Genomic DNA, 23,424 nt, shown 5'->3' with positions numbered 1-23,424 from the left:
CTGACTCTCTCATATTTAATATCGTTCTGTTTGAGTATCAAGAGTAAAGGCTGCTTTTAATTTTTCTATTCTCACCATAAGGAAATGAAAATCCAGTTTTGATGTTGGCTGGTTGTAGTGGAAATGCTGAATCTCAGCTTGAAGTAGTGATTGAGCACCTGGTAGGAAGGCAGGGCCAACCCAGGGTAGTTCAGTGCATGCAGTGCACCTGAGTGACCAGAAGGCATGGGGCCAGGATGCACCCCTTCCCAGACCTCCTTTAAGTGTTGGCAGTGGAGGCCTAAGGTATCTCTCTAGAGGTCCCTGCATACCTGAGGCCTTCTAACGGTCTGCGGATTCTTTCCTTTATTTCTGTGCCTACAGCTGTTGCATTTGAGTAAATCCTCACTTGATGCAGCCTGGAATTTTGCTACTCTGCTGTCATTGCTGTCGTTTCTATCATATTACACTGGGTAATAAAATTGCTCACAGACTACAGAGCCTGGTTACAAGATCAAGAGCTGTTTCCTCATCTCTGAATGGGTTTTGTAGACTAATTCTGAAGAAGAGGAAAACATGCTTAATACAACTAAGACCAACTTATTGTAATGTTGTCTTCTGTTTCTGGGACAAACAGAAATCCCAGAAACTGTGTGATATTCCTTTCTTTCATGGGTACAAATCACAAGCTCTATGGAATTTACCAGTTTTCAACTAGACCTTCAGGATGATGTTCTGTCAAACAAGTTTGACAGCTCAGACAGAGAGGTTTTTCTGCCCTCACTTACTCCAACACATCTTAGAAAGGAACATGGCTTGCATTTTGGATGGAGTACACCATACACTGCCTGCTTGACTGATGGGCATGGAGATGGAGAGCTAACAAATGGCTGCCTATGGATAGGAAAAGTTGTGTAGTCAAAGCCTCCGTCAGGCTGCCTTCCTTGGGCCTCCTAAGCAGTAAAGTCCAGCAGGCTTCTGCTCTTTGAGGAGCCTTCTTAAGGTGCAGGAACATCAGTAGGATGATGGAGGTTTCCAGGATCAGCAACAGAAAGTTCTCATGGTGTATGTACGTGCTGTAGGCTTTGCAGGACTAGTGGGACTTGAAAGGTAAAAACCCAAACTTGCCCCCCTGAAATAGATATTTATGGTTTCTGTGGTAGAAAGCATGGCTCAATGAGTCTGTTTCAAAGTACTGACCAAGCACTCTATGTGGCTTATTTATAACATCTCAGTAAGAGAAATAAGCATTTCCTTCTTCTTCTGGAGTTCTTCCAGTATATCACTACTGTGGACATGTCTTTGTCACCTTCCTATCAGGAGTATTTTATGGAAAATATCAGTGTTTCTTATGTAGCCTATTAATCTTTGCCTGATTAGTAGTTACAACTTACCTGAACAGTGCTTAAAATTTACCTGTATCATAACAGATTAGTTTAAATTGGCACAATATTCCAATATTCTTTCTCTCAGAGTGAGAGAATTTCTTCATTATTTAGAATACCAGTAAAGAAGCAAAAGTCCACTGAAATTGGTGTGAATGCTGGCTTTTGTACTGTCTTAATTTTGGGGGGATGGAAAAACTCCCTAGGTAATTGTTAACAACTGCTGCTGAAGTACTTTCTGCAGGTCAGAGTAGCCCTTATGTAAATACTTATAGCTGTGGCACGGAGGACAATTCCTGGGCTGTTTTAAATGCAGACATACTGTGGCAGTATGTCCATTTGTTATAATCAGAATGTGCTTCCAGGAGTTTTTTGGAGACTGATCAAAGAAAGGTTGGTAACACTCAGTCAGCTTGTCTAGCAAAAGCTAATTTGAAAAGAAAGAGTCATTGTGATAAGAAAAGTAGCAGCAAATACTTAGATACCAGAATGTTCTGCCAGTCCTTATATTCTTCATCACACTTATTTTCTTTTAACGTGGTTTTGGTTTTCTATCTGCATTTAGTCCTGGGGAAACATTTGCAGAGTGTAGAATCTACAAAAGGGCCAATTTTGTTTAAACCGTTGCTGCTGAGAGTTGCACACTGCTGTTGAGAATTGCTACTGGTCCCTGTAAGGTTTGTGATAAATGACAGGGTCTTAGTAGCCTGAGCAGTGCAGATCAGAAAGTACTCCTAGCCAAATGAGTGGGAACTTACCAGTTCCTGCTGTTACCTTGTTTGCTGTTTAAAATAAAAAAATAAAAAGAGATTGAATTGCCTTATTTAATTCCTTATCATCAACTGTAATCATTTCTACTTCATAAGAGCACTTCCCTTTTATTACCCTTTTCAAATACTTGCAATGTCAAACAACTTTATTGAATACGATTGGAATTTGCTCTAAGTTGGTGCAGACGGCAGGTAAATATCATTTAACTGAGTCACACACAGGCTGTAACAAACAACAGCTGAATAGCAAAAAGGGAAAGTTATCTCTGTCATACCAATCTTGTAATAAAAACTACAGCATTAGATAAAATGCTTTACTTTTTCTGCTTCCCCCTCACCAGCATCTCCTGAATGTTACAGAACAGTATTTGTGAGTAGTCTAGAGCTCAGCACAGGGGAGGGGATCTAAGCACAAGAACTCAAGAAAATGCTTAAACCTTTATGATTCATGTGAAAATTGAACTGCCACGTTTCTGTGTGTATTCAGTGTCTGAAGTACCTGATTAGTTAGAGCAAAAGGATTCCTGCAAAGAGTACAGAATGATAGCACTTCTCATAATCTCTTGCATTTTCTTTGCTGACTTACATTTGATAAGTCAGCTTAATAGGTAAGGCTAAAGTTTGTTATTATGCTGTTTTACTTGGGGAAACATTTAGATTGCATTTTCTCTATGCGAGGCCAGTTGCTGACAGTGGGGAATCCTGGTGGGAACAAGTCCTGACTTTTGGCACTGTTTCGCAATCTATGAACTCTGTGGACATTCAAGCCAAGAGAGTCAGAGTTTCATGCTTTAACCTTGTGAGTTTCAACCAAATAAATTACATTATTACAATAAATTGTGTTGTAATTTGCATAGCTCCAACACCTAAAAAATAGGTAGTAGTTGTGATGCCCTTTTTCTACTGTCCTGTGTGTTGTCTCCCTCCCCCACCACTGTTATTCTCTTAAGACTGAGCTTTCAACACTGTCCTCATTGGCTTTTGTTTTTTTCTTTAGTTAGTGCAAGAAACAGCAGCATCATTGTTTTCCATGAGCAAACTGAGCAGCAAAATATTAACTACTTGTAAAGTTCAGGGGTGTAATTCATACCAACACACTGAAGCCTTTGTCTTACATGAAGGACAGGTCTGTGTAAAGAGACAGCTTTCTTCATGTGCAGAAATACCTAACTCCTATTGTTTCAAAACTTTTAAAGGGAGAAGGATATAACCTTTTGTTACATGGTGTGTGTGCACGTGTATTTTAGCTCTAGCAAGGGGGCAATAGGTCATTATGCATCTTCTATGCATTTATCTGTTACAAGTTATTTGAGCACCCTTGTGAAATCTTAAGCCCTACAAAGGGAAACTGAAAGTCTCTTTGAAGAAAAGCATTTTAGTTATTTAATTCTGAAGACTGATATCCAGAAGCTATAACCTCTAGCCCACTCTTTCCACTGGTCCTTCAAAGCAATATTACATGCACTATGAGATCCTTAGTGTCTGCTTGGAGCCTTGTCAGAAGTTCTCACCACGCAATGTTAGTCACATCTATTTTCTTCAAGTATAAGTGGCAGACTGCTGGCAAAGATTTGTGCAAAGTGGACTGCAATAATTTGTGATTTACATTAAGGGAAATTTATTGGACCTTTAGAGGCAAGGGTCTGGTCAGTTGTCAGCTGCAGTCTTTCATGTTCACTGTAAAATGAAAATCCAGTCAGAATTACCATATCGTGACTTTGTTCAATGTGCTTAAGGACATAATCAACAGGCTCATTAGTCTGATTTTTTTTTTTTTTTTTCAGATGTAGAAATGCTTCAGTCCAAGCCAGACACTCCAATTTCTGGAGATGAAGTCTCTCTAACTGTGAAAGACTCGATGCTCCGCAAGTTTTTAGAAGGTGAGACCTCTTTGGAGAGGAGGGAAGCAGCACAGATGGAACAATTAAATGAAACTTGAGATTTGTTCTTGATCTGTTAAGGACAGGAGCTAGTCTCCACTATTTGACACAGAAAGCCTTGGTTTAGTGAGTACAGATGAAATGTAATGGTAAGAGCATTACTACAAAGCTTGTGAGGTGACTTGATTAGTGTGGTTTGTCTTACCATAAAAGATGACTGACTTCTTGTCCAGTCTGTGCTTATCAGTGAGTACAAGCACACAGTTGATATCTGTTCAGAAATGGCAGTCTTTGTCCTCATCTGTGTAATGGGTATTAACTCGGATGTCTTGATGCTCATGCAAATTCACCTGATGGGCAGGGTCTGAGTGTAAAGAGGAACAGCATTAGCTAGTGATGAATTTTAAATCAGATGCTTTATTCGTAAGTCAGTTAATTTGAAAATAGCACCCTGGAAAATGAAGAAGAAATTCTGGCTCCCAAATGTGCTCTGGGCTATCCCCCTTCACATGTCTTGGTCATCCAAGCCCTTTCCAAACTCACCAGGTTCTGTGGGATCCAGACTCACTTTTCATGGGTTACCCAGCTGGACTCAGAGCAACATCAAAACTGTGTCTTTTAACATACTGTTCTATTTCCCCTGCCAGCACTGATACTCTGGCAGTTTCATTGCATTATTTTAGCTAGGTGTACTACAGCAATGAAGGAAATTAAGTCCAACAACTAGATTATTCACTTATGACTTGGTAATAGTTCAGGCATCTAATCCGAGGGCTCTTAATTGTCTTGATCTTATCATTTCCCAAATGTGTGCAACTAACTTTTAAATTAGATATGATGGCATTTGATTTTGCAGGGAGGTTAGTGAGAACACAATGGAGATGACAAAGTGTAATAGGAGCTGGGTCTTTTAAGTGCAGGTGCAAGCAGCCAGCTCCCTCTGAGTTCTGTTTTTCTGAAGTTAAATATACTGTCAGCTGGTTGTGATTGTTTCCCAAAAAAGAAAAATTCCCTCTAATGTTCTGTAGACAACTACAAGTAACTTTTGGAAATCAGTGCTCTATTTGATTTGTTAACTACTGTCTGTTGATGAACTGGAACTCAGGACAATCCTGGTTACTAGTGCCAGTATTAATTCTTAGACCAGTTTTTAGAATTTCCCCTGTGGTTTCTTTACCAAAACACATGGTACAAGCTTAGTAGCAAATGCTTACATGCTATTAGGTATTAATGACTTTATGGAATCCTATCTTGAAGGTCTTTGGCACTGTAATTCACTGCAAAACTGGGTATTTTTTCCTGAGAAATGACCAGCTGGGTAAAAATGTGATACATCCCACATCTGGAGAGATCCAATTTTCAGTGAAGTGGACAGGTTATTTTTCTTACAGACCTTTCTGTGTTGTAGGTGGTAGCATGGATGCACCAGATTCTAGGGAAGGAGTTTCCCAGGAGTATGGTGAAGACCTCTATTACTCAGTGGAAAAAGATACTTTTCCCCCAGAAATGGCTAGCAGACCTCCAGTTCCTGTTCCAAGACCAGAATTCAGCTCTCCACAGCCAGACAATGAGTTGTACATCTCCAAAGGTGAGTTGGGTACCAGGATCAAAACTGTAGATCAGTCATCTTTAGAATGGTATTGACATAGATTCCAGTGTAAATTGTCACATTCCACAAACTCACTAACAAGAACTCTAGTCGAATGTGGGAAAGTAATTTCAGTGACTCCTCCTTCTCACCATGACATTACTGTAGGAAGGCATTTCCAGAATTCTTAGAGGTGACTGAGCTGAATTCTTTGAAGATGACAGAAGGGGAGTTTTACTGTACAGCTCTTTTCTCCAGTGGTCTAATTAGGGTTCAGTAGGAGCTTAACAAAAGCTGTGATGCAGTGCAGAACTGAGAAAGCTTACTGTATTTATCCCTGATACTTGTCTTCCTCACTCTTGTGATCAGTGTCTAAAGATAGTTTGTTTTTCAGTTTTTGCACAGAAAGCTCAAAGACCTGAGAATCTCTATGTCCCTAGAGGAAAGGTGAGGAGAGGTAAGTCAGAAGTTCATTCTGAAAATCTTTCAAGTAATCCAAAAGCAAACCTGCTGAGGTAGTGTTGTTCAAGTGAGATGTGCATGTGACAGAACAGATTGTCTTGTGAGACTGGGGATAACAGTCCCAAATGGATGACTTGACCTTATGTGACATTGGAAACTTTTACTTCTGCGAGTGTGAGGAATTCTCTTTTATTTCATACAGTACATATCTCCTGTCTCAGAGTTTATCATCAGACAGGATTTTAGTGATATCCAAGTTCCTTTTTTCTTTTGACCGATACTGCTTCATGAAACTGATACTCTATTCCTGATCTTGAGGGTTTAGTCACTGCCTGCTGATCATTACTTCCTGGGATTTAACCTGTAGTGCACTGCCTCCCATTGATCTATACAGAATTGTGACCTTGCTCTTTAACTTCTAATCCAATTCATTATCAAAGCGCTAGGAACCATCTTTGATCTTTTATCTCCTGTGTTAGATATTCCTTTTTTAATGTTTTAAATGAGATAAAAATGGCCAGCATCAGTAGAATGAGCTTTCAGCTGCTGGAGTTGCATTGCACAGATTAGGAAGTCTAGCTTTGTGATTGCAAAGGTGAAACTCTCTTTTATAGATGACTGAGGGGTGCGAGATGCTTTTGAGATGAGGAAGCAGAGTGCTTTAGGGAGGGCCTTTTGTGTTGTTCACTTAAATTTATTTTATTTTAAGCATAGAGATTATCTCTAGGGCATATTTATCACACTACTGCCTCTCAGGCTTTTAGCCTTGATAAATGGTGTCAGGACAGCATAAAGACGAAATACTCTTCTGGTTAGTGAAACATTCAGCCTGTAATAGGGCATCAAGGCTGCTTGAATTGCTTTGTATTCATCAAGGAGGGCAGATAACACAAGCTTAATGATGCTTTTGGTTTTATTCTCTCTTCAGAAACAATAGTCAGGCCTGTTAGAGACCTGTCTCAATCAAGTATATATGATCCATTTGCTGGAATGAAAACCCCAGGTCAACGGCAGCTGATCACATTACAAGAACAAGTGAAAATGGGCATACTCAATGTTGATGAAGCTGTACTTCACTTTAAGGAATGGCAGCTGAACCAGAAGAAGAGATCAGAATCATTCCGTTTTCAGCAGGTACTGGTTTATTCCACTGTTACAAAATACAGTGTTTTCTCTAAGCATATATCCTAAGCATTTCAGTGTAGATACAGTCCTTTCCAGGTTGGAGCAGGAAGACTCCTCACAGTTCCTCCCACCAGCAGGGTTTTCTTCTGACTTTGAGGGGCTGTTTCCATGCAAGCAAATAGCTGTTTTATAGTTCCGTTTGTCTTGCAGTAATGGTTTTAGTCTTTCTAAGATGGAGATCTGTATGCTAGAAATCAGGCACACTCCAGATGACTAAATTACCTTTCTTTCCACCTAGCACCTACTTGCTGGCAGGGACTTCTCTGAGTGAACGTTTAGGTCGCCAGTTGCCATTCATTTCAGATCAGTGAAGACTGTCCCAGATGGTGTATTGCCATTAAACTCCTGTCTTGTAAATAGACCGATGTTTCTTCAGGTCATTTGGATGGCTTTGTTTGATGGCTTTCATTCCATGTGTATTCAGAACTGCCTATTCTTTGTAGCTGGGCAAAGTCTAGTGAAAGTACTGTGGTTGAGTTGAAAGAGGAAATCATTCAACTGCTGGCAGCAGCAATGCAATGACTGGTGGAACCAGCAGTCACATTTTCAGGTTTCTGTTATCTTGTTGGCATGGAGTTCCCTCTTCAAAAGCACTTCCTGCATCATTTGGAACCTTGTGGTACCTTGTGTTCCTTCTGTTTCTCTGCCTATTCAGGAATTTTCTCACTTTTACATATGCGTTTATTTCTCTGCTATAAATCTGTCTTACCTCCCCACTCCTTTCCTTACTGTAATAAATGGTATGTAAATAAATTTTGTTCCCAGTTATATTTACAGATGAGGCCTCTTGCATTACTGGGGGGACATCCCAGTTCTCTCAATTGCCCATCATTCTCTGATGTGTGGAAATCTGTCCCCACAGTCAGAATTATCTTTTTGTTAGTACAGAAAGGACTGTGCAGTTACATGAACCTGTGTACTGTTTCTGTGCTAGTGTAACAGTGGATACAGAAAATACAGGGATGTTCTAAGCCCAGCGTGCTTCTTATTTGCAACTATACCTGATGTGTGAACTTAACTTGGAAGTACACAACATCTGAAAAAAAACAAACAAAAACCAACTTGGCTTCTGAAGGGCACACAAGGATTTCTGAAGGGAATAGATTAAAATTTGTTGACATGGTTTGGACTTCAGCCAGGTTTAGGAAGCTTTGTTACAGATTGGTTGTAAAGTTAGCTGAAAAATGTTCCTTCATTGTTAGAGAACTGTTCATCTTCCTTTGTCCAAAGCCCTGAAAAGAATATTTTGTAATCTTTTAGGAAAATCTGAAAAGGCTACGAGACAGCATAACCAGGAGGCAAATGGAGAAGCAAAAATCAGGGAAAAGTGCAGGTAACAGTCTCTGATTCTGACATTCTCCTGTAGTGAAGCGGCTAACATTACTAACAGATTCATAAGGCAGAAATGTCTCCGTATTGTAATTATGTGATATGTTGGTATTCACATCTGTATGCCTGTTGGCTAAAAAAAATGAGGAAGCTGCTTTACTCCTCAGTATCCCAGGCTGAGAAAAGGGTGTCCACATCTGTGGAATGAATCCTGATTCATACATGTACATTTACAATCATCTTTATGTGACCGTTTACCTTTGTTTTGGGATGTGAAGCTATCTCACAGGGGTGAGACTCAGTAGACCATTCTGAGCTCTTTGCTTTCATTTTGCCCTCCAGATCTGGAAATTACAGTACCCATTCGACGTTCTCATAATACTTTGGGTAAACCAGAATGTGGCATATATGAATATGCCCCAAGGAAAAATGTATTCCCACCAAAAAAGGAGCTAAAGCGAGGAGACTGGAAAACAGAAAGTACATCCAGCACAACAAGTAAGCAAACTCAGAATGTCACCTGTCATGGTTTTACCATGGGCTTAACCCATGACATCACCCCTCTCTGCAGGAAGGCTGAGCAAAAAACATTTCCCCAGCATGAGCCAGCTCATGGGTCAGGACTTCTGTTGCTGAATCCTAATGCTGACGCTGGCACCCTGAAGTCTGCATGCCAACTGTTTTCAAAACAGTAAAAGCAACTTCAGGTTCATCAGGGGATCTGGGTACACATGTTGTGTATGCATCCCTACAGGAGAAAAACCTGAAAGCCAGACAAAAGGTTCCCTTGAGCCTTCAGAAGGAAGAAATAGTCTCCATAGTCAGTTCTTAAAAGTAGATGACAGCTGCTTTCATAGGGAAAAAAATAAATAAATAAAAAGATGGTCCCTTGCTGTTACTCCCAGCAGGAAACATGCTGTTCTGTTCTGAGGGATGTGTTTGTTGCAGACTGGGAACCGATCTCTACTTGTAATCTCCTCAAATGTTATAGGTAAAGGGCAGCATTTTTCAATGGTAGGAGGAGTAGCAAGTCAGTGATTTGCAGTAAAATCATGAGGATCTAATAAACCATTTTTCTCTTGCTTACTAACCCTAGGTAGTGCAAGCAATCGCTCTAGCACTCGGAGCATATTGAGTGTCAGCAGTGGGATGGAAGGGGACAGTGAGGTAAGCTCTCAGATATCTGCACTCACTGGTCTTTAAATACATGGCTTTGTTTTTATATAGGGGAAAAAAAAAAAAAAAGATTTTAGGGATAGCAATGTATTTCCATAAATATCAAGATGTGGCTGCTTCTCTTGGGAAGCTAATAAAAACCAAATTCTGCTGGTCTGCAATTCCTACTCTGCTGCTAATTAGATGCTTCTGAACCACACTTCATGCTGTCAGTGCCAACCATTTTGATGTTCTGCTACCAAAAGTGATTGAAAACTTGTATCCCGGTCTAGTTTGTAATCTCATTTCACAGAATTCAATACACAGACACATTACTGACAGTAATCTGTCTGTTTTCAATTGTGTTGGTCCCATACCTGCATACACTAAGTGGTCCAGTCCTGAAGCTATGTGTCAACTTGGACATCGAGGAAAACGTGTGCTTTAGAGGTGAAGTGTTTCAGAAGCACCTGCATCTTGAGATTTTATTGTTGGTTTCTTTTTGGTAGGACAATGAAGTCTCAGAAGCAAGCAGAAGCCGCAGCCCTATCCCCAGCCAAGCAGAGAGGCCGCCTCTCCCCCTGCCTGAAAGGCCTCCCAGAGTGCCCCCTCGAGGTGCAAGCAGGTAAAGCTAACGGGGAGCTCAAACATGAGCTTTCAGTGAATTAATACAGAAGAAGTGAGTGGATACTAAGACAGGAAGTGAATGTCTTTTCGACAAAGTCTGCTAAACCGCCCAGGCTGTGAGCAACCTAGTTGAGCCATGAATGTCCCTGTTCATTGCAGAAGAGCTGAACTATCTGGCCTTTTAAAGTTTCCTTCCAACTCTGAGGCTTCTATGATCTCTTCAGGCCATGGTGTTTATATGTATGATTTGCCTTGAAGTAAGAACTGAGCTCATTTGAGTTAAAGTGTTGGGAAAGGGATGCTGCATTGATTGGATTGCACCACCGCAAGCTTAAGTAACTTGCAAACACTCCTTTCATCCAACCACTGAAAGTCTATGAAGTCAGGAACCAGAGGATTATATGAGTAGATGTTAGTAATAAAATGCTCCAACTGATAAATAATTATTACTGATGTGTGGAAATAGTAAGTTCTGTGTTTTGTCCTGCTTTTGGTAAGAACACAGTTGGAATTTATCTGTAGGTAATTTAAAACAAAAAAATAAAATTTGAAGCCTTTGCTCTTTTCCTATTGCTTTGCAACGAATCTTCAGAAAAGAAGCTACTTTATTATCAAACTTCATTCCAAACAAGTGTTGCATCATCTCCTCCCAGTAATGGTAGAGTCACTGCAGCTGGAGAAGCAGCAGAAAAAAAAGACACAGGAATGTGTCTCTAGTCCCATGGCATCAGCTCTGTTGCTGGATATCTGAAAGCCTATTTTTTCTCTTGTGTGATTACTGCCCATATAGTGTTATTAGGTACAGTGTTATTACCTGTAATTTGTTGCAGGACTCTGCTTTGTTATTTTTAATGTGTTTATGTTCTGTTTTTTAATAGGCCTGTAAACTGTGAAGGCTTTTATCCTCCACCTGTGCCCCCAAGAGGTCGCTGAATCTCTCAACATCTGTGGAATATGAGATTTTTCTATATATGTGTGTGTGTGTTTGTACAGATATTTTTGGGTTGTCTTAAATTATTTATAAGTGGGAGCCAAATGTTTTTGTATCTTTCTTTCTCCCTGAAGCTCTGGTAGCTCTACCTGTGGTTTTCACTGAGATTTTTTTGGTCTGCTGTAGCTTTTTTGTTTGGAAGGATTTTGGCGCTTTGAGACTTCGAGGGCAAAATCATGGTTGAAAAGGAGAATGCTGATAGGTCTTGGCAGCCCTGCGCCAAAATGGAGTTTCCGTTTGATGAAGAAAGGACACATCCTCTTAGGAATTAAATCCTGATAAGCATTGTCAACAAAACTTTCAGTACGATGCACAAAGGCTTTAATGGAAAAACACACTTGAAAAAGAAAACAAAACAAATTAAATACTTTGAAGACTCCTCATTACAGCAGGATCAGGTGTCATGTACTTCTGTTTGGTGTAACATTTTGTGTGCAGATATTGAAATACCAGAAAGTATGGAATGTCTCTCCAGTAATTATCAAACCACAGGAGAATGAAAAGTTATCTTCATTTACAAATGCATTTTGCTTATAATATTGAAAATGCTTTTTCCCTTTCCCTCCCTGAAGAGGATTGACATTAATGAGTTGTGGGTGTGATGTGTTTGCCATGAAAGCTCCCAAGGCAGCTGGCATGGGATTTGCTGTGTCAAAACAGCTGTACTTAAGCCACCGTGGGAGTTGTCACTTGAAATCACACAGCTGACCTCTTAAATTAGAGGAAGAAAATAGTAGTACTGCTTTGTTCTTATCTCTATGCACATTCATCGTAGCAGCATGAAAACCTTCCACTTCATGCTCTGGAATAATACAGCAACTCTGCAATTCCAGAGGCACACACCTCACAACTACCAGCTGCACAGTTGGCTGCCGCAGTGAAAGCAGGCAACCTGCCTGGGGCTTGCCTGTGCTTGCTCTGCTCTGGCTTTTTAGCAATGTGAATCAGCAGCAGCTGTGTCCAGTCCTTTTTTCTGCCTGAAGGCTTGCAAACTTACGGACAGCTTCATGGTTGGGTTGTGTGTGCCAAATGTAGGAAGCACATGAAACAGAAGTTTATTTGATTCTTCATCTCAAGGGGCTGGGATGATTAAAATAAGCTGCTTTGTTGTTTTTTCAGACCTTGCAATCTTCTGTGCATATTCTGTCCCTTGGGGAATGAGTATGGGGCTCCGGTTGTCCATGAGTGACACAGATGGGAATTCTAGAGGACACCGTTCAGGGTACAGCATTAAGCAACATTGTCTAGTTGGTTTTCAAACTGTTCCTCCTTTTCCAGCCCTGAGTGAGATATAGGAAGTGAAGCTTTCATCAGGGCATGTAAACTTCCCCTGCTCCATAGCAGAGCAGGTATTAGGGTTCTACCACGTTCTCTTGCATCATGGTGAAGGTAGTATGGGGAGCTGCAAGATTCTGCAGGTCTTGTGGGCTTAGGCATAAACTAAGTGTTATCTGCATACCCTTAGGGTATGATGCCAAGTGCTGTTCATACAGTGTTTACTCTTGCTATGAAAGGGCTGCAGGCTGTGTACTGCGGGCCAGTAGATGAAATGTGAGGAATTTATATATTTGTTGTTCAGAGTATCTCTGTGAGGTGGGAGCTGCCTTCCTGTGCCCTTCTTAAAACAGCATACATTTCCTAGTGTTATTTGGTCAAGTTGGAAGCAGGGAAGGAAGTTTTGGGGTTAAAATAAGGAGAATGGTACTGTGGATAAGTGAAGAAAACCCAGAAGTGATTCTTTTCAGCTACTGTATGTGCTTTGGTTTGCACACAGCTCCCTGGTTTTGTTCAGCTGTTCCCCATTTCCATAGTGGTGACTGCAGCTGTGCTCCAGGGCTTGAAGTTGTGATGTGATGGATGCCAGGTATATAACATTAGGTAGAAATGTAGCACATGGGGAAATGAGGAAGAGCAAACTATGAATGCTGTGCAGGGCACTTCCTTTCAAAGGTGTTGGACTGAAGCAGCCCAGGGCTCTCTCTTCCACTGCCTAATTTTTAAGTCCGCATTCCCTGCACGTAATAGCAAAATACATCGTCTCCAAGAAGGATATATCTGAACTGTATCTGAACATTTGCCTTTGCACAATCCTGATTATATGGCTGGAAGCTGGATTTTTATTGCTGGTACTGCAGCAAGACAGTTTACATCTGAGGAGCTGGAACGTGTCCATAAGCAATCTTGTGGTTGCTCTCCTGTTTGCAGCTTAAATCTTAGTGTGACCTGACCGTTATACAAAAACAAAGACTTCCAGATCAGCAGAGATGCACCTTCTGAATGTCCAAAATGTGTTCCAGGATGGTTTGATTTAATTGCTTTAAGCATCTTGCAGCTCAGTGGATGGAGTCCTAATCTGTAGACTTGAGTTATGCTGGATGAACTACGGTGTGCATTGCTACCACCTGAAAAACACAGCAAAATTAAAGCTTGGAAGAGATTACAGAAGCATTTGCATTTGACCAAATCATTGATCAAGCACAAATATACTTGGGGGAGGAGTGTGAGAAGAAGGTATGTTTCCATGCAAAAGGACTGAGCAGATATTACCACAAATTGTATTAAGTCAACAGCTCTTCCACGGGCGGGCAGGGGCACCGAGCAATATCCCAAACTCAGGTGGCAGCTGGCTGGCCCGGCAGAATGTTTGCTCTTTGTAATGTGCCTCATGCTGCTCTCTGCAGCAGATGGCTCTGCCTGAGAGATGTGAGTGCTGGATAAAGCAGGGACGCTGAGGCACTCTCTGTCTCCCAGTGTTTTGCTCTGCTTTGAACTGAGGTGCAATGACTGAGAAGAAACATATGGTGCTAGCAAAGTTGTCCAAGCTTTGCTTTTTAAAAGAAATTAGAAGCAAAGGTTTTGAATGGGTTCTGACAAACACTTCTTTCCACAAGGACCTTGCTGACATTGCAATAAACAGGAGCTTGGGAATATGGTATCATGCATAGGGAGAAGCTCTGACAATAGAGAGCAGGGGCAAGGAGGGAGCTCTTGGTTTGGAATCGTGCCCACAAAGCAGGGGTGGCAAGCAGCAGCGCTGAGCCCTCGTGTTCAGCACATCTCTTACTATTTATTGGCTTGTTCAATACTTTTGGAAACACAACTACAAGCCTCTAAAACTTGGTTACATGTGGTTTCGCAATTGTCTGGTCAGCGAGCGCCTAATGCTGGCAGCTCCTTAGCTTGGCATGCTCATCCTCTGGCCTTGTAAGCAGAGGTACTTGTAAGCACGCGTTGGCTGGCTCTGTCCAGGGAACGGAGCCGTTCGTCACACGGGAGCGGCCCGGCCCGCCCCGCGCTGCGCTCCTCGTGCCCTGCCGGCCGCCGTAGGCACTTCGCTTCCGGCGTGCGGCCGGATGACGTGGCCGGGCGGACCGGAAGTAGCGTCGCAGGTCGGCGTTGGTGGCGGGGCGCGGGCCGGCTCCGCGGCGGGGCCTGCTGCGTGCGCGGGGACGCGGAGGCCCGAGATGGCGGCGCCCGGGCTGTTGCTGCTCCGCGCGGCCGCCGCGCTGCTGCTCCTCTGCCTGCCGCCGCGCGCCCGCGCCGACGAGCACGAGCACACGGTGAGGAGGGCCCGGGCCGAGGCGCGGCCTGTCCGTGCCGCCGAGGGGCGTCGGTACCCGTCCCGGGCCGAGTCGCGGTCTGCGGGGAAAGGGCGGGGGACTGTGCCGGCAGCGCCGCTCGGGTTGCTGCAGTTCGGAACCGGGAGCCGCGCCGCGTCGTAGCGGTGTGGGCCGCGCCGCGCGCTTGGGCCGCCCTGGGAGAGCGGGCACCGGGGCTCCTGCGGGGCCTGCCCGGTGCCGCCGGCAGCGTGGCAGCCGCCGAGTGCTGCCGCCCTGTCCCGGAGCCCGGCAGGCGCGTCGCCGTGTTTGCGCAGTGCCGGGTCCCTCCTCCCGGCCGGGCGCTGAGCTCGGCAACGGGACGGGCGGCCGCGGCGGGTCTGCGCGGGCAGCGCCCCCACAGCGGTTCTCTAAAGCGCCTTCGGCATCCCGTGGGAAGTAAACGGCGTCGCGTCATCGCCTTCTGTTCCGCTGGTGCGCCGATATTCCCCGCGGCCTCGGCCGTGCTAGGGCGGAAACTGAGCTTGTAGGGGTGTGAGCGTGGCACGGCAGGGTGCCGCGCTGAAGTTCCGTCACGGGAGGGCCGTGCTGCTCCGGAGCTGGGCTGGGTGTTGCCCCTGCCTGAAGCCCGGCTGTTGCTGGCGTTCTTTCTTGGTGCTGTATGGGGAGCACGATGAGTGCTTTAGTGACAGTGGGATGGCACCGATATCGTGCACGCAGACAGTAGTGCATGTGTGTGTAATTCAGTGTGTTTTTCAGACCTGGACATTGCTGAGAGTAGCATTTGTTTCTAAAAAGTGAATGGGATTTATTAGTCATTAGCTGCAGCTACTGACAGAAAAGTGAAGCCTACACCAGGCGTTTCCGGGAGCAGATGTATCTGTTTTAAAGGCTGTTTGCTTTTGGGATTTCCTCCTTTTAGTGTTGGCAGCCCTATGGGGAGAGGAGCACTTCATAAGGCTGGCATTCAGGTTGGTTTTTTTTTTGTTGTTGTTGTTTTTTGTTTGTTTTTAAGAGCTTTTTCTTCAAAAGTGCATTGAGTTGATGGCTTCAGGTCTCCTGGAAAATTGTATCTCAGTCTCCTGTGTTAGCATTCTGGTTTGCATGGTGTCCAGTGTAGACACATCACGTGGCAGGTTAAGAATAGTTGATGTAAGAGGACAGTTACCTTTTTTTGGAAGGCTGTTGCCGTGCTCGGGTGTTGTGAATCTCTAATATCGCATGAGACGTGGGGGTGGAAGCACTAATAGCACAAGTGAAGCATAAAGAGGACTTTGATTAGCGTGCTGATTTTTGAGATTAAGAACCTGAAGGAGGCATTCCTCAACTACTGTGTCTTAGCAAATTTTCAGCATTGAAAATGATTGCAGTTGGAAGATGGCTTGTCCTGTAACCGCGGTGCTTTGTTACCTTCCAGAGGCTCTCCTTCCTTCTGGGAAGTGGTGGAGAAATAGCGGTGTACTGATTCAGGACTTGGTGGCTTTTCACTGACTTCAAGACCGAGTCCTGCTGGAAGCACATGGTGCTGTGCTTTGCACTTTCCTTATTCCCCACCCCCTGCCTGCTGTGCATCAGGCATGCACAGTGCCTGGAAGTACTGCCTTCCATGTTAGCAGGTTAATCTTCAGTTCCTTTATTGCTGCTGTAATACAGAATGTAATCATTATAAAATGAAGTGTGTACACTGCTGTGTTTTTGCATATGGTGTTCAGTTTGCTGCTATGCTTTATCTATGTTGTTTATATTATAACCGTAGAACTGAGGAAGTGATTACAGTAAGGGTAACAGCGTTTATGGAGATACTTGATGCGGGTAGCTTTGCTGAATTGGTACTGAGAAGGTGTGCTATGTCTTAAGCATGTGTATAGGGCTTTAAAAATTAGGGAAAGGATAACATGAAGCAGTTAGGCAATAAAGACTTGGCTGCTTAAAATCAGTAGAGAGGAAACTGGGATTTGACTGCCTTGATTTTTCAAATGGTATCAGTGTAACTTCAAAGCACAGCAGAAGAATTGATCAGAGACTGATAACTTGCCCACTTGGCTACTGCATCTTCGGTGACTTGAATTAGTGGAATTGGTGTTAAAATCAGCCACAAAAAGAGTTTGAAACACCCTGGGACTTTTAGGTAACAATTGCATTGTTGCTTCAGTTCAGTTATTAATAAGCATGGAAATAAATGTCAGGTATTGAAAAACAGATGCAAGATAGGCTGTACCTAGTAGCAAAGTTCTTAATTTGTAATGATTGAGAGGAGCATTTTTGTTGTGCTTACAACCTGATACATTCAAGTTCTAGGATTGTAAAACTTGTTTAAAATAATGCATAAAATTGTGACATTTGTGTAGTAGCTGTGAACTGCCGGCTAGGGAAACACCATAGAATACATTTCCATGTGGCTGAAATACACCTTTGCCTACAAAGTTGTGTGCAGACAAGCAGCCTCAGTCCTTTTTGAAGTTGTTGTGGTTCCATTTTGAAGAGGTGAAGTAGATGTCAGGGAAGCAGGACACGGTGTGCTGATGGCTTCGTGCAGCAGGAGCTGAAGCTGCTGGGGAGCTGCTTGTACTGTGGCTCAGAATGTGCAGCATTTTGGTGAGCCCTGACATTTGGAGAGAAATGCAAAGATGTTGCTGGAAATCACTTGCTCTCTCAGAAGGAGAGCATACTGCAGAAATCCATGGTTTAATTGACTGCGGATATGAGCTGCAGTTGCATGTTATCACAGAGCCTGATAGAATATCTGTAAGATATGGGGGACTAGAAGCCTGGGTTATTACTTGATGATTGAGTCTGGGTTGCTGCCTGTGTTATTTCCTGTCCTGCTTCTGCAGTTTTGCTCTGCCAATAACAGATAATATTGTTCCTTTTCCCCTGAAACAAGTGCTGGTGCTTAAGTGATGCTTTCTGGGAAGCCTCACTCCAAGCTTCAGCTTGAGAAGAGGAGTAAAATTGCAGGGTGTCTGAAGGAAAGTCTTGTTTTGAAATCATCTTGCTGAATCATCACATAAAGTCTGGTAAATGTAATCCTCTGTACCTCCATCATCTTTTGTGAAGTGTTTTTAGTGGTTGAAAAATATCAGTAACCTACTGAGGTCATGTCCCTTTCTGCAGCCTTACCTTTACTGTCTTAACCTAGCCTTAGTTGTTCTATGGGGCAAACTATTTATAGGGCTGCCACACTAATGTCTGTAGTTGTATGAAGGGAATGTTGAATTACATCTCATGTTGCAGGTGCCTATTTGAGTAATGGCAATGAAAGTTTTATGTCCTGTGCCAAAGATGAACTTGGTATTGCCATGCTTGAATTGTTTTAAAACCACGCGGATGTGTGGAAATTGTCTTTGTGTTAAGCTTCAAGGTGGCACACAGGCGTGAGTTTCCAGCACTTGCATTGTCAGCTAATAGAAGTCAACATTTGGGTGGTGCACACTGTGCTGGCTTCCTGACAGTCCATGTTCTGCTGTGTGCTGGAACATCAGTGTGCTGCCTTGTTGGGGCGTGGGTAGGGTTAAGGTGGTTCTGTCTTGCAGCCATCCTTCGGGTCCTTGGGATGGATGTCTCCAGCCGTGATGGGTGTTACAGCTGCTACCTGGTTGTGCTTGAGGTGCTGGTTGGTCCTCCAGCACTGTGCTGTCAGTTGTAGGAAAGGTTTCTGAAGATGTACCTCACATGAGTGATGTCATGCTGGTGTACGGTAGGTAGGTGGGCAGCTTGTGTTGGTGCTGTGACTTGTTTTTTGTCTGCCACTGTGCTCTTACACAGTCAAAATAGATCATTTAGTGCTCCATTTAGTTACTAAAATTACTGAATTAACATTAAGCTTAACACTGAAAAGGCTATGCTTACAGAATGAATGCCGTGTTTTTCAGTAGTTATAGGAAACAAAATGTATTTAAAACTCCTGTGTAGTTGTACCAGAGGAGCTTGCCAAGGTATGGCAGAGTGGAGGTTGCAGCATCTTATTTGCTGACCTTTTTTGACGTGGTGGCATCTACTCAATTGCCTTGTCAGTAACTGTGTGCTTAACAGGGCGCTGGCTCTCCCAGTTAATGACAAGTAGCCTTTCTGCTGTTCAGTGCTGTGTGGACAATTCAGAAAGGAACGAAAAACAGAAAGGAGTTTTTGAAAGATCTGAAATTCTGAAACACTTTAATACATCAAAGTAAGTCTTCTCATGTTAGGAACATGTTATAGTTTGTTTTCGCGAGGGATGATGTTGCACTGATACTTAAATGTAATTGTAGATATTAAATTCAAATCATTCAAGTTATCTGGAATCTAGTCTGGAGATGGTGAATTGTGCTTCAAACTATTTTACCATGTGACATGTTATTTCATTATTTGTAACCCTCAGTGGTTTTGATACTGCTGTAACAAATCTTTACTACAGGATTTTTAGAAAAGAGACAATGATAGATCAAGCGGGGACTCAAAAATCTTATTACACGTGTAACAGGAGCATGACATTTCCATTCAGATCTCGTAAGAAGGCAGAATTTAACTTGTTGGACTCTTGTTGGATATTTTTGTATGTTGCACTTGGCCTCTTTTGGTTGTTCTGTGCCTCTACTGATAGAGAACTCTTGGTACCATAAGGGCTGTGCTGAAAATAACACCTCCCATTTTATTGTGTTGACCCAGAATATCAGAGGTGGATGTTGGGGTGATGACAGTGGAGGATGAAACTTCTCAATGTTCTGTTACGTTTTGTTGCTGTGTGACAGATGGCAGCAGAGGGGCAGTCTGGCACAATGGCATTTGATGTGGAATTGAGGATCAAGCAAAGGTGTGTCATTGAATTCTCCATGAAGAAAAAATGGCACCCACTGACATTCATCAATGCTTGCTGAACATTTATGGAGACCAAACAGTGGATGTGAACACAGTGAGGTGGAAGAAGGAAGAGAAGAAAAATGTCACACTTACTGTTGGTTACACCAGTTTCGTATTGCTAAATGATAGTGGTTAAAATGAGGCCATCAGCCTGCCTCCTGTATATTCCGTGTTGGTGTTGACTATGTGCTATTGCTGACGTGCATCTTAAAGTTAACAAACAGCTGTAGGATTTTGCTTTGCCATGGTGCATTCAAAACACAAAAGATGTAGTTGAACAGTTCATCAGGCAGTGTCAGAATAGAAAAAATAGAAGTTCAAGGTTCCGTTTGGTTATTTTGTCTGGTGGTATCTGTGGCTGATAGCTGATGTAAGAATAGTTTCTTCATTGTGCTGTTTCTACCAAGTATGAAAGGTGGAGCTGAAATTTGCTCCCTATTTTCTATGGCCTCCAGTTCCCCACAGACTGCAAGAGGCTTTAAATACTCTGAATGAATTTATAAAGGAGCTAGCAGTAGTTGAAACCTTGAGACCTCTGCAAGACTTGGTGAATGGGCTGACCAAAACCTAATCTGTACTGATGGAGCATACTTGAGTGCTTTTGTTCCAATTAAGCCAGGTCTTTTTTTTTTTTTTTTTTTTTTAAAGCAACTTGTTTTAAATGATCTCTTTCCTGGTATGACATTTTTGCTGGAAGTCATCGTACAGAGGTGACAGAACAGTCTGAGCAGAGTCTCAGTTTCTTCGTGTTGTCCAAATAGGACTTATTTTCTGGTAGTGCTTTTGGTAAGTGCTTTGCCACTGTTACTTGTAAGCACTTAAAGTCATGGAATCACACAATAGCTTAGGTTGGAAAAGACCTTAAAGATCGAGTCCAACCACAGCCTAACCATACTACGCTAACTAACAGCCCTCTGCTAAATCATGTCCCTGAGCACCACATCCAGGCGATCTTTAAACACATCCAGGGATGGTGACTCAGTCACCTCTGTGGGGAGCCTATTCCAGTGCTTGTCAACCCTTTCTGTAAGGAAGTGTTTCCTGATATCCAGGCTGAACTTCCCCTGGCATGACCTGAGACCATTTCCCTTCACCCTGTCACCAGTGAGAAGAGACCAATCCCACTTTTGCTGTAAGCACCTTTCAGATATTGGAAGAGAGCAATAAGGTCTCCCCTCAACCTCCATTTCTGCCTCTATTAAAGAATTCCTTGAAAGAGCAGGGAGATTTTCTTCCAGGTGTCTCTGATTATGTCTGTATTTTTCTGCTGAGGGAAGTTGGCTGCCCATAGCTAGGTACTTCAGCTGCTGTACATGTTGTAGTTGGATTGTGTCACTTGTGGGTGATCCGATATGGCTCCAAACATGCAGGATTCCCAACTCAGTATGAAGCAAGGCAGAAAAAAATAGCTAAGTATGACAGTGATCAATGCCTTCTTTTTTTTTCCAGGCACCATAAAAAATGAATTTACAGACCTGAGAATGTTGTCTTACTCTATTAGTGAAGGCTGTAGAGAGACTTAACTTGGTTTCCATGTAAGCAGTTACATTACAAGGGCTAAATTGATGTCTCGACAAGTTATGACTTTTCTGAGAAAAGGCTGTAAATGTGTCCTACAGCTGTTAGAGAAGAAACAGAAGTGGTCTAGGCATAACAACTGAAAGAGGTACTGACCAAGTGGTCCCTGGCTATATTGGCAAGAGCTGAAGGCAGCGTGCTTGTGTGCACTCCGCTTACTGCTGCTGAGGGGACTGGAATGAATTTTTCTTTCTTTCTTCTCTTCCAACATCTATTGGAAAATGGGCAACTTTACTGCACTAGTGTAACCTTTCTGGTTGCTGGTGCAGAGGAGGAATGTCTACTTTCTCTTGCTGTGCTGTTTACTTTTTCTTTTCTCTGTTGCTGGTGTTCTTTACCCTTCAGAGCCATTCCACTGTGCGTGAGCCTTCCGTGGCCAGTTATGTGGAACGACTGACTCTTTGGCCTCTGTTGCTGTTCAGAATGAAATTAGTGAGATACTTAGCATTTCTTGTGGGTGCTCACAACATAAGAGAGTGTATTTTTGGAAACAAAAAGATAAGGCGTGTGATGGAGGTGATGTGTCTGCATAAAGGAATATATTTCCCCAAATATGCTTGTTCAAATTGTTGACTTCAGCTTTTAAGCATCGTATGCGTAGAATTTATTGCATTCCAAGTATGGCTAATTATGTCTGAGTTAACATGTTGTTATGACAGTGGTTATTCAAAGTAAGTGCAGTTGAAGAACACTTCTTCATTTGTTAAAAAGGGAGATGAAGAGCTATATTAAAATCTCAGCTCTACTCTGTGAAATAGGCTAATTAACAGTTGACTTTTGTTTCCTCTTCAGTGTGTTTGGTATTTGCAAATTGGCCTTTAAATAGTACTTTATTCTTGTGTGCTGTACAAAGCCAGGATCTGTAAGATGAGCATGTTTGCAGGTGTGCACGACTGCAAGCAGCTTCTTTCTGCCTGAGAAGTTAGATCCCTTCCGCTATTGGGTTTACAGTAGAGAAGGAATTGTTTTGGAGGTGAGAAGCTTTGCAGTTATTTGCAAACCTGGTGTTTAATCCAGGTACATTTGGATGCAGTGCAAATAATGATTTCAGATCACTTAATTCTCCTGAATTTAGGCAGTGTTGCAATACTGATAGGTGAATGGCAATAAGAACTTTTCTTAAACAACGACCAAAAAAGCCTAGTGGCTGCTAGCCAAGGAGTGAGTTTTGCTGGCTGACAGTAGCTGTGGAAAGTTGAAGGCAGTTATTCCCACAAAGAATTTCATGACAGCCACCAGACTCATCACCAGTCTGGCTTTCCAGAGAGACTGCTGGAAATGTATCAAAGTAACAGTCCTGTCTGACAGTTCTGTCTTTCGGCTCCTGTAGGTATGCGTCAGTTGAGTTGTAGTGCTTCCTGGAAGGCATTGAGTGCTCCTGGCTATTCTGTATGTAATTTATACCATCACAAAAAGGAAGAGGAGTTGTATTTTAGGGAAGTGCGATGTGTCTGTCACCATGGGTTGGTTGTCTAATTTGCTTGCTAAGGTTTTGTTTAACAAATTTTGATTCTTTCTTTCTCTCAGTGGAGGTGCATGGAGTTTTGCTTTCAACTGATGCATGTTTCCCCAAAGCTTGTAGAAAGTTAGTTTGCAGTTTCTGCTTTTCTCCGGTTCTTCTCTTTACATCTTCTGTTTCTCTATGAAATTTGTGTGATGCACCCCCTTCTTCTGGTACTTAGTGTTAGACACTTGGCTAAATCCTTTGTTTCATAGGAAAGCACACTGAAAAATCCTGTTCTATATCTACTGACACCCAAAAGGTAACACCAGGCTGTCTTTGAAAGTAACTATTTATTGTGATTGAGCTACCCTGCCTTACTGGGTGTATAAATGGGAAGGATTCTAGAATGCTTTTAACCTGCAGGGATTCTCATCTAACTCAATAAACTTTATCTTTCAGTACCAAGATAAAGAAGAAGTTGTTTTATGGATGAATACAGTAGGACCCTATCACAATCGCCAAGAAACATACAAATATTTCTCTCTTCCTTTCTGCGTGGGATCAAAAAAAAGCATCAGCCATTACCATGAAACCCTAGGAGAAGCACTTCAAGGAGTTGAATTGGAATTTAGTGGTCTTGACATCAAATTCAAGGGTA

The 23,424-nt window shown here is 42.7% G+C and overlaps 2 protein-coding genes across 3 annotated transcripts in view; both read left to right on the top strand.

Moving 5' to 3' along the window:
- The window catches only part of PIK3AP1 (phosphoinositide-3-kinase adaptor protein 1), a 41,197-nt gene extending 29,457 nt beyond the window's left edge, over positions 1 to 11,740 (top strand). The window contains exons 9-17 of one of the 2 annotated variants that reach the window (XM_072340460.1): positions 3,919 to 4,014; positions 5,423 to 5,602; positions 5,997 to 6,059; positions 6,993 to 7,198; positions 8,510 to 8,582; positions 8,921 to 9,076; positions 9,675 to 9,745; positions 10,243 to 10,358; positions 11,239 to 11,740. In XM_072340460.1, coding sequence (XP_072196561.1) covers positions 3,919 to 4,014; positions 5,423 to 5,602; positions 5,997 to 6,059; positions 6,993 to 7,198; positions 8,510 to 8,582; positions 8,921 to 9,076; positions 9,675 to 9,745; positions 10,243 to 10,358; positions 11,239 to 11,293 — 1,016 coding nt within the window. In that variant the 3' untranslated portion in view covers positions 11,294 to 11,740. The remainder of the gene's footprint in view (positions 1 to 3,918; positions 4,015 to 5,422; positions 5,603 to 5,996; positions 6,060 to 6,992; positions 7,199 to 8,509; positions 8,583 to 8,920; positions 9,077 to 9,674; positions 9,746 to 10,242; positions 10,359 to 11,238) is intronic. The other variant, XM_072340461.1, reaches the window with a different exon arrangement.
- A 2,964-nt stretch (positions 11,741 to 14,704) lies between these two features.
- Positions 14,705 to 23,424, top strand: part of TM9SF3 (transmembrane 9 superfamily member 3) — a 40,356-nt gene continuing 31,636 nt past the window's right edge. The window contains exons 1-2 of the mRNA XM_072340307.1: positions 14,705 to 14,911; positions 23,226 to 23,421. Of these exons, the coding sequence (XP_072196408.1) occupies positions 14,705 to 14,911; positions 23,226 to 23,421 (403 nt within the window). The remainder of the gene's footprint in view (positions 14,912 to 23,225; positions 23,422 to 23,424) is intronic.

The sequence above is a fragment of the Excalfactoria chinensis genome, chromosome 6 (genome assembly GCF_039878825.1).
Source record: "Excalfactoria chinensis isolate bCotChi1 chromosome 6, bCotChi1.hap2, whole genome shotgun sequence".
Lineage (NCBI taxonomy): Eukaryota > Metazoa > Chordata > Aves > Galliformes > Phasianidae > Excalfactoria > Excalfactoria chinensis.
Note: the sequence above shows the minus strand (reverse complement) of the source record. Positions and strands in the feature narration are given on the sequence as shown.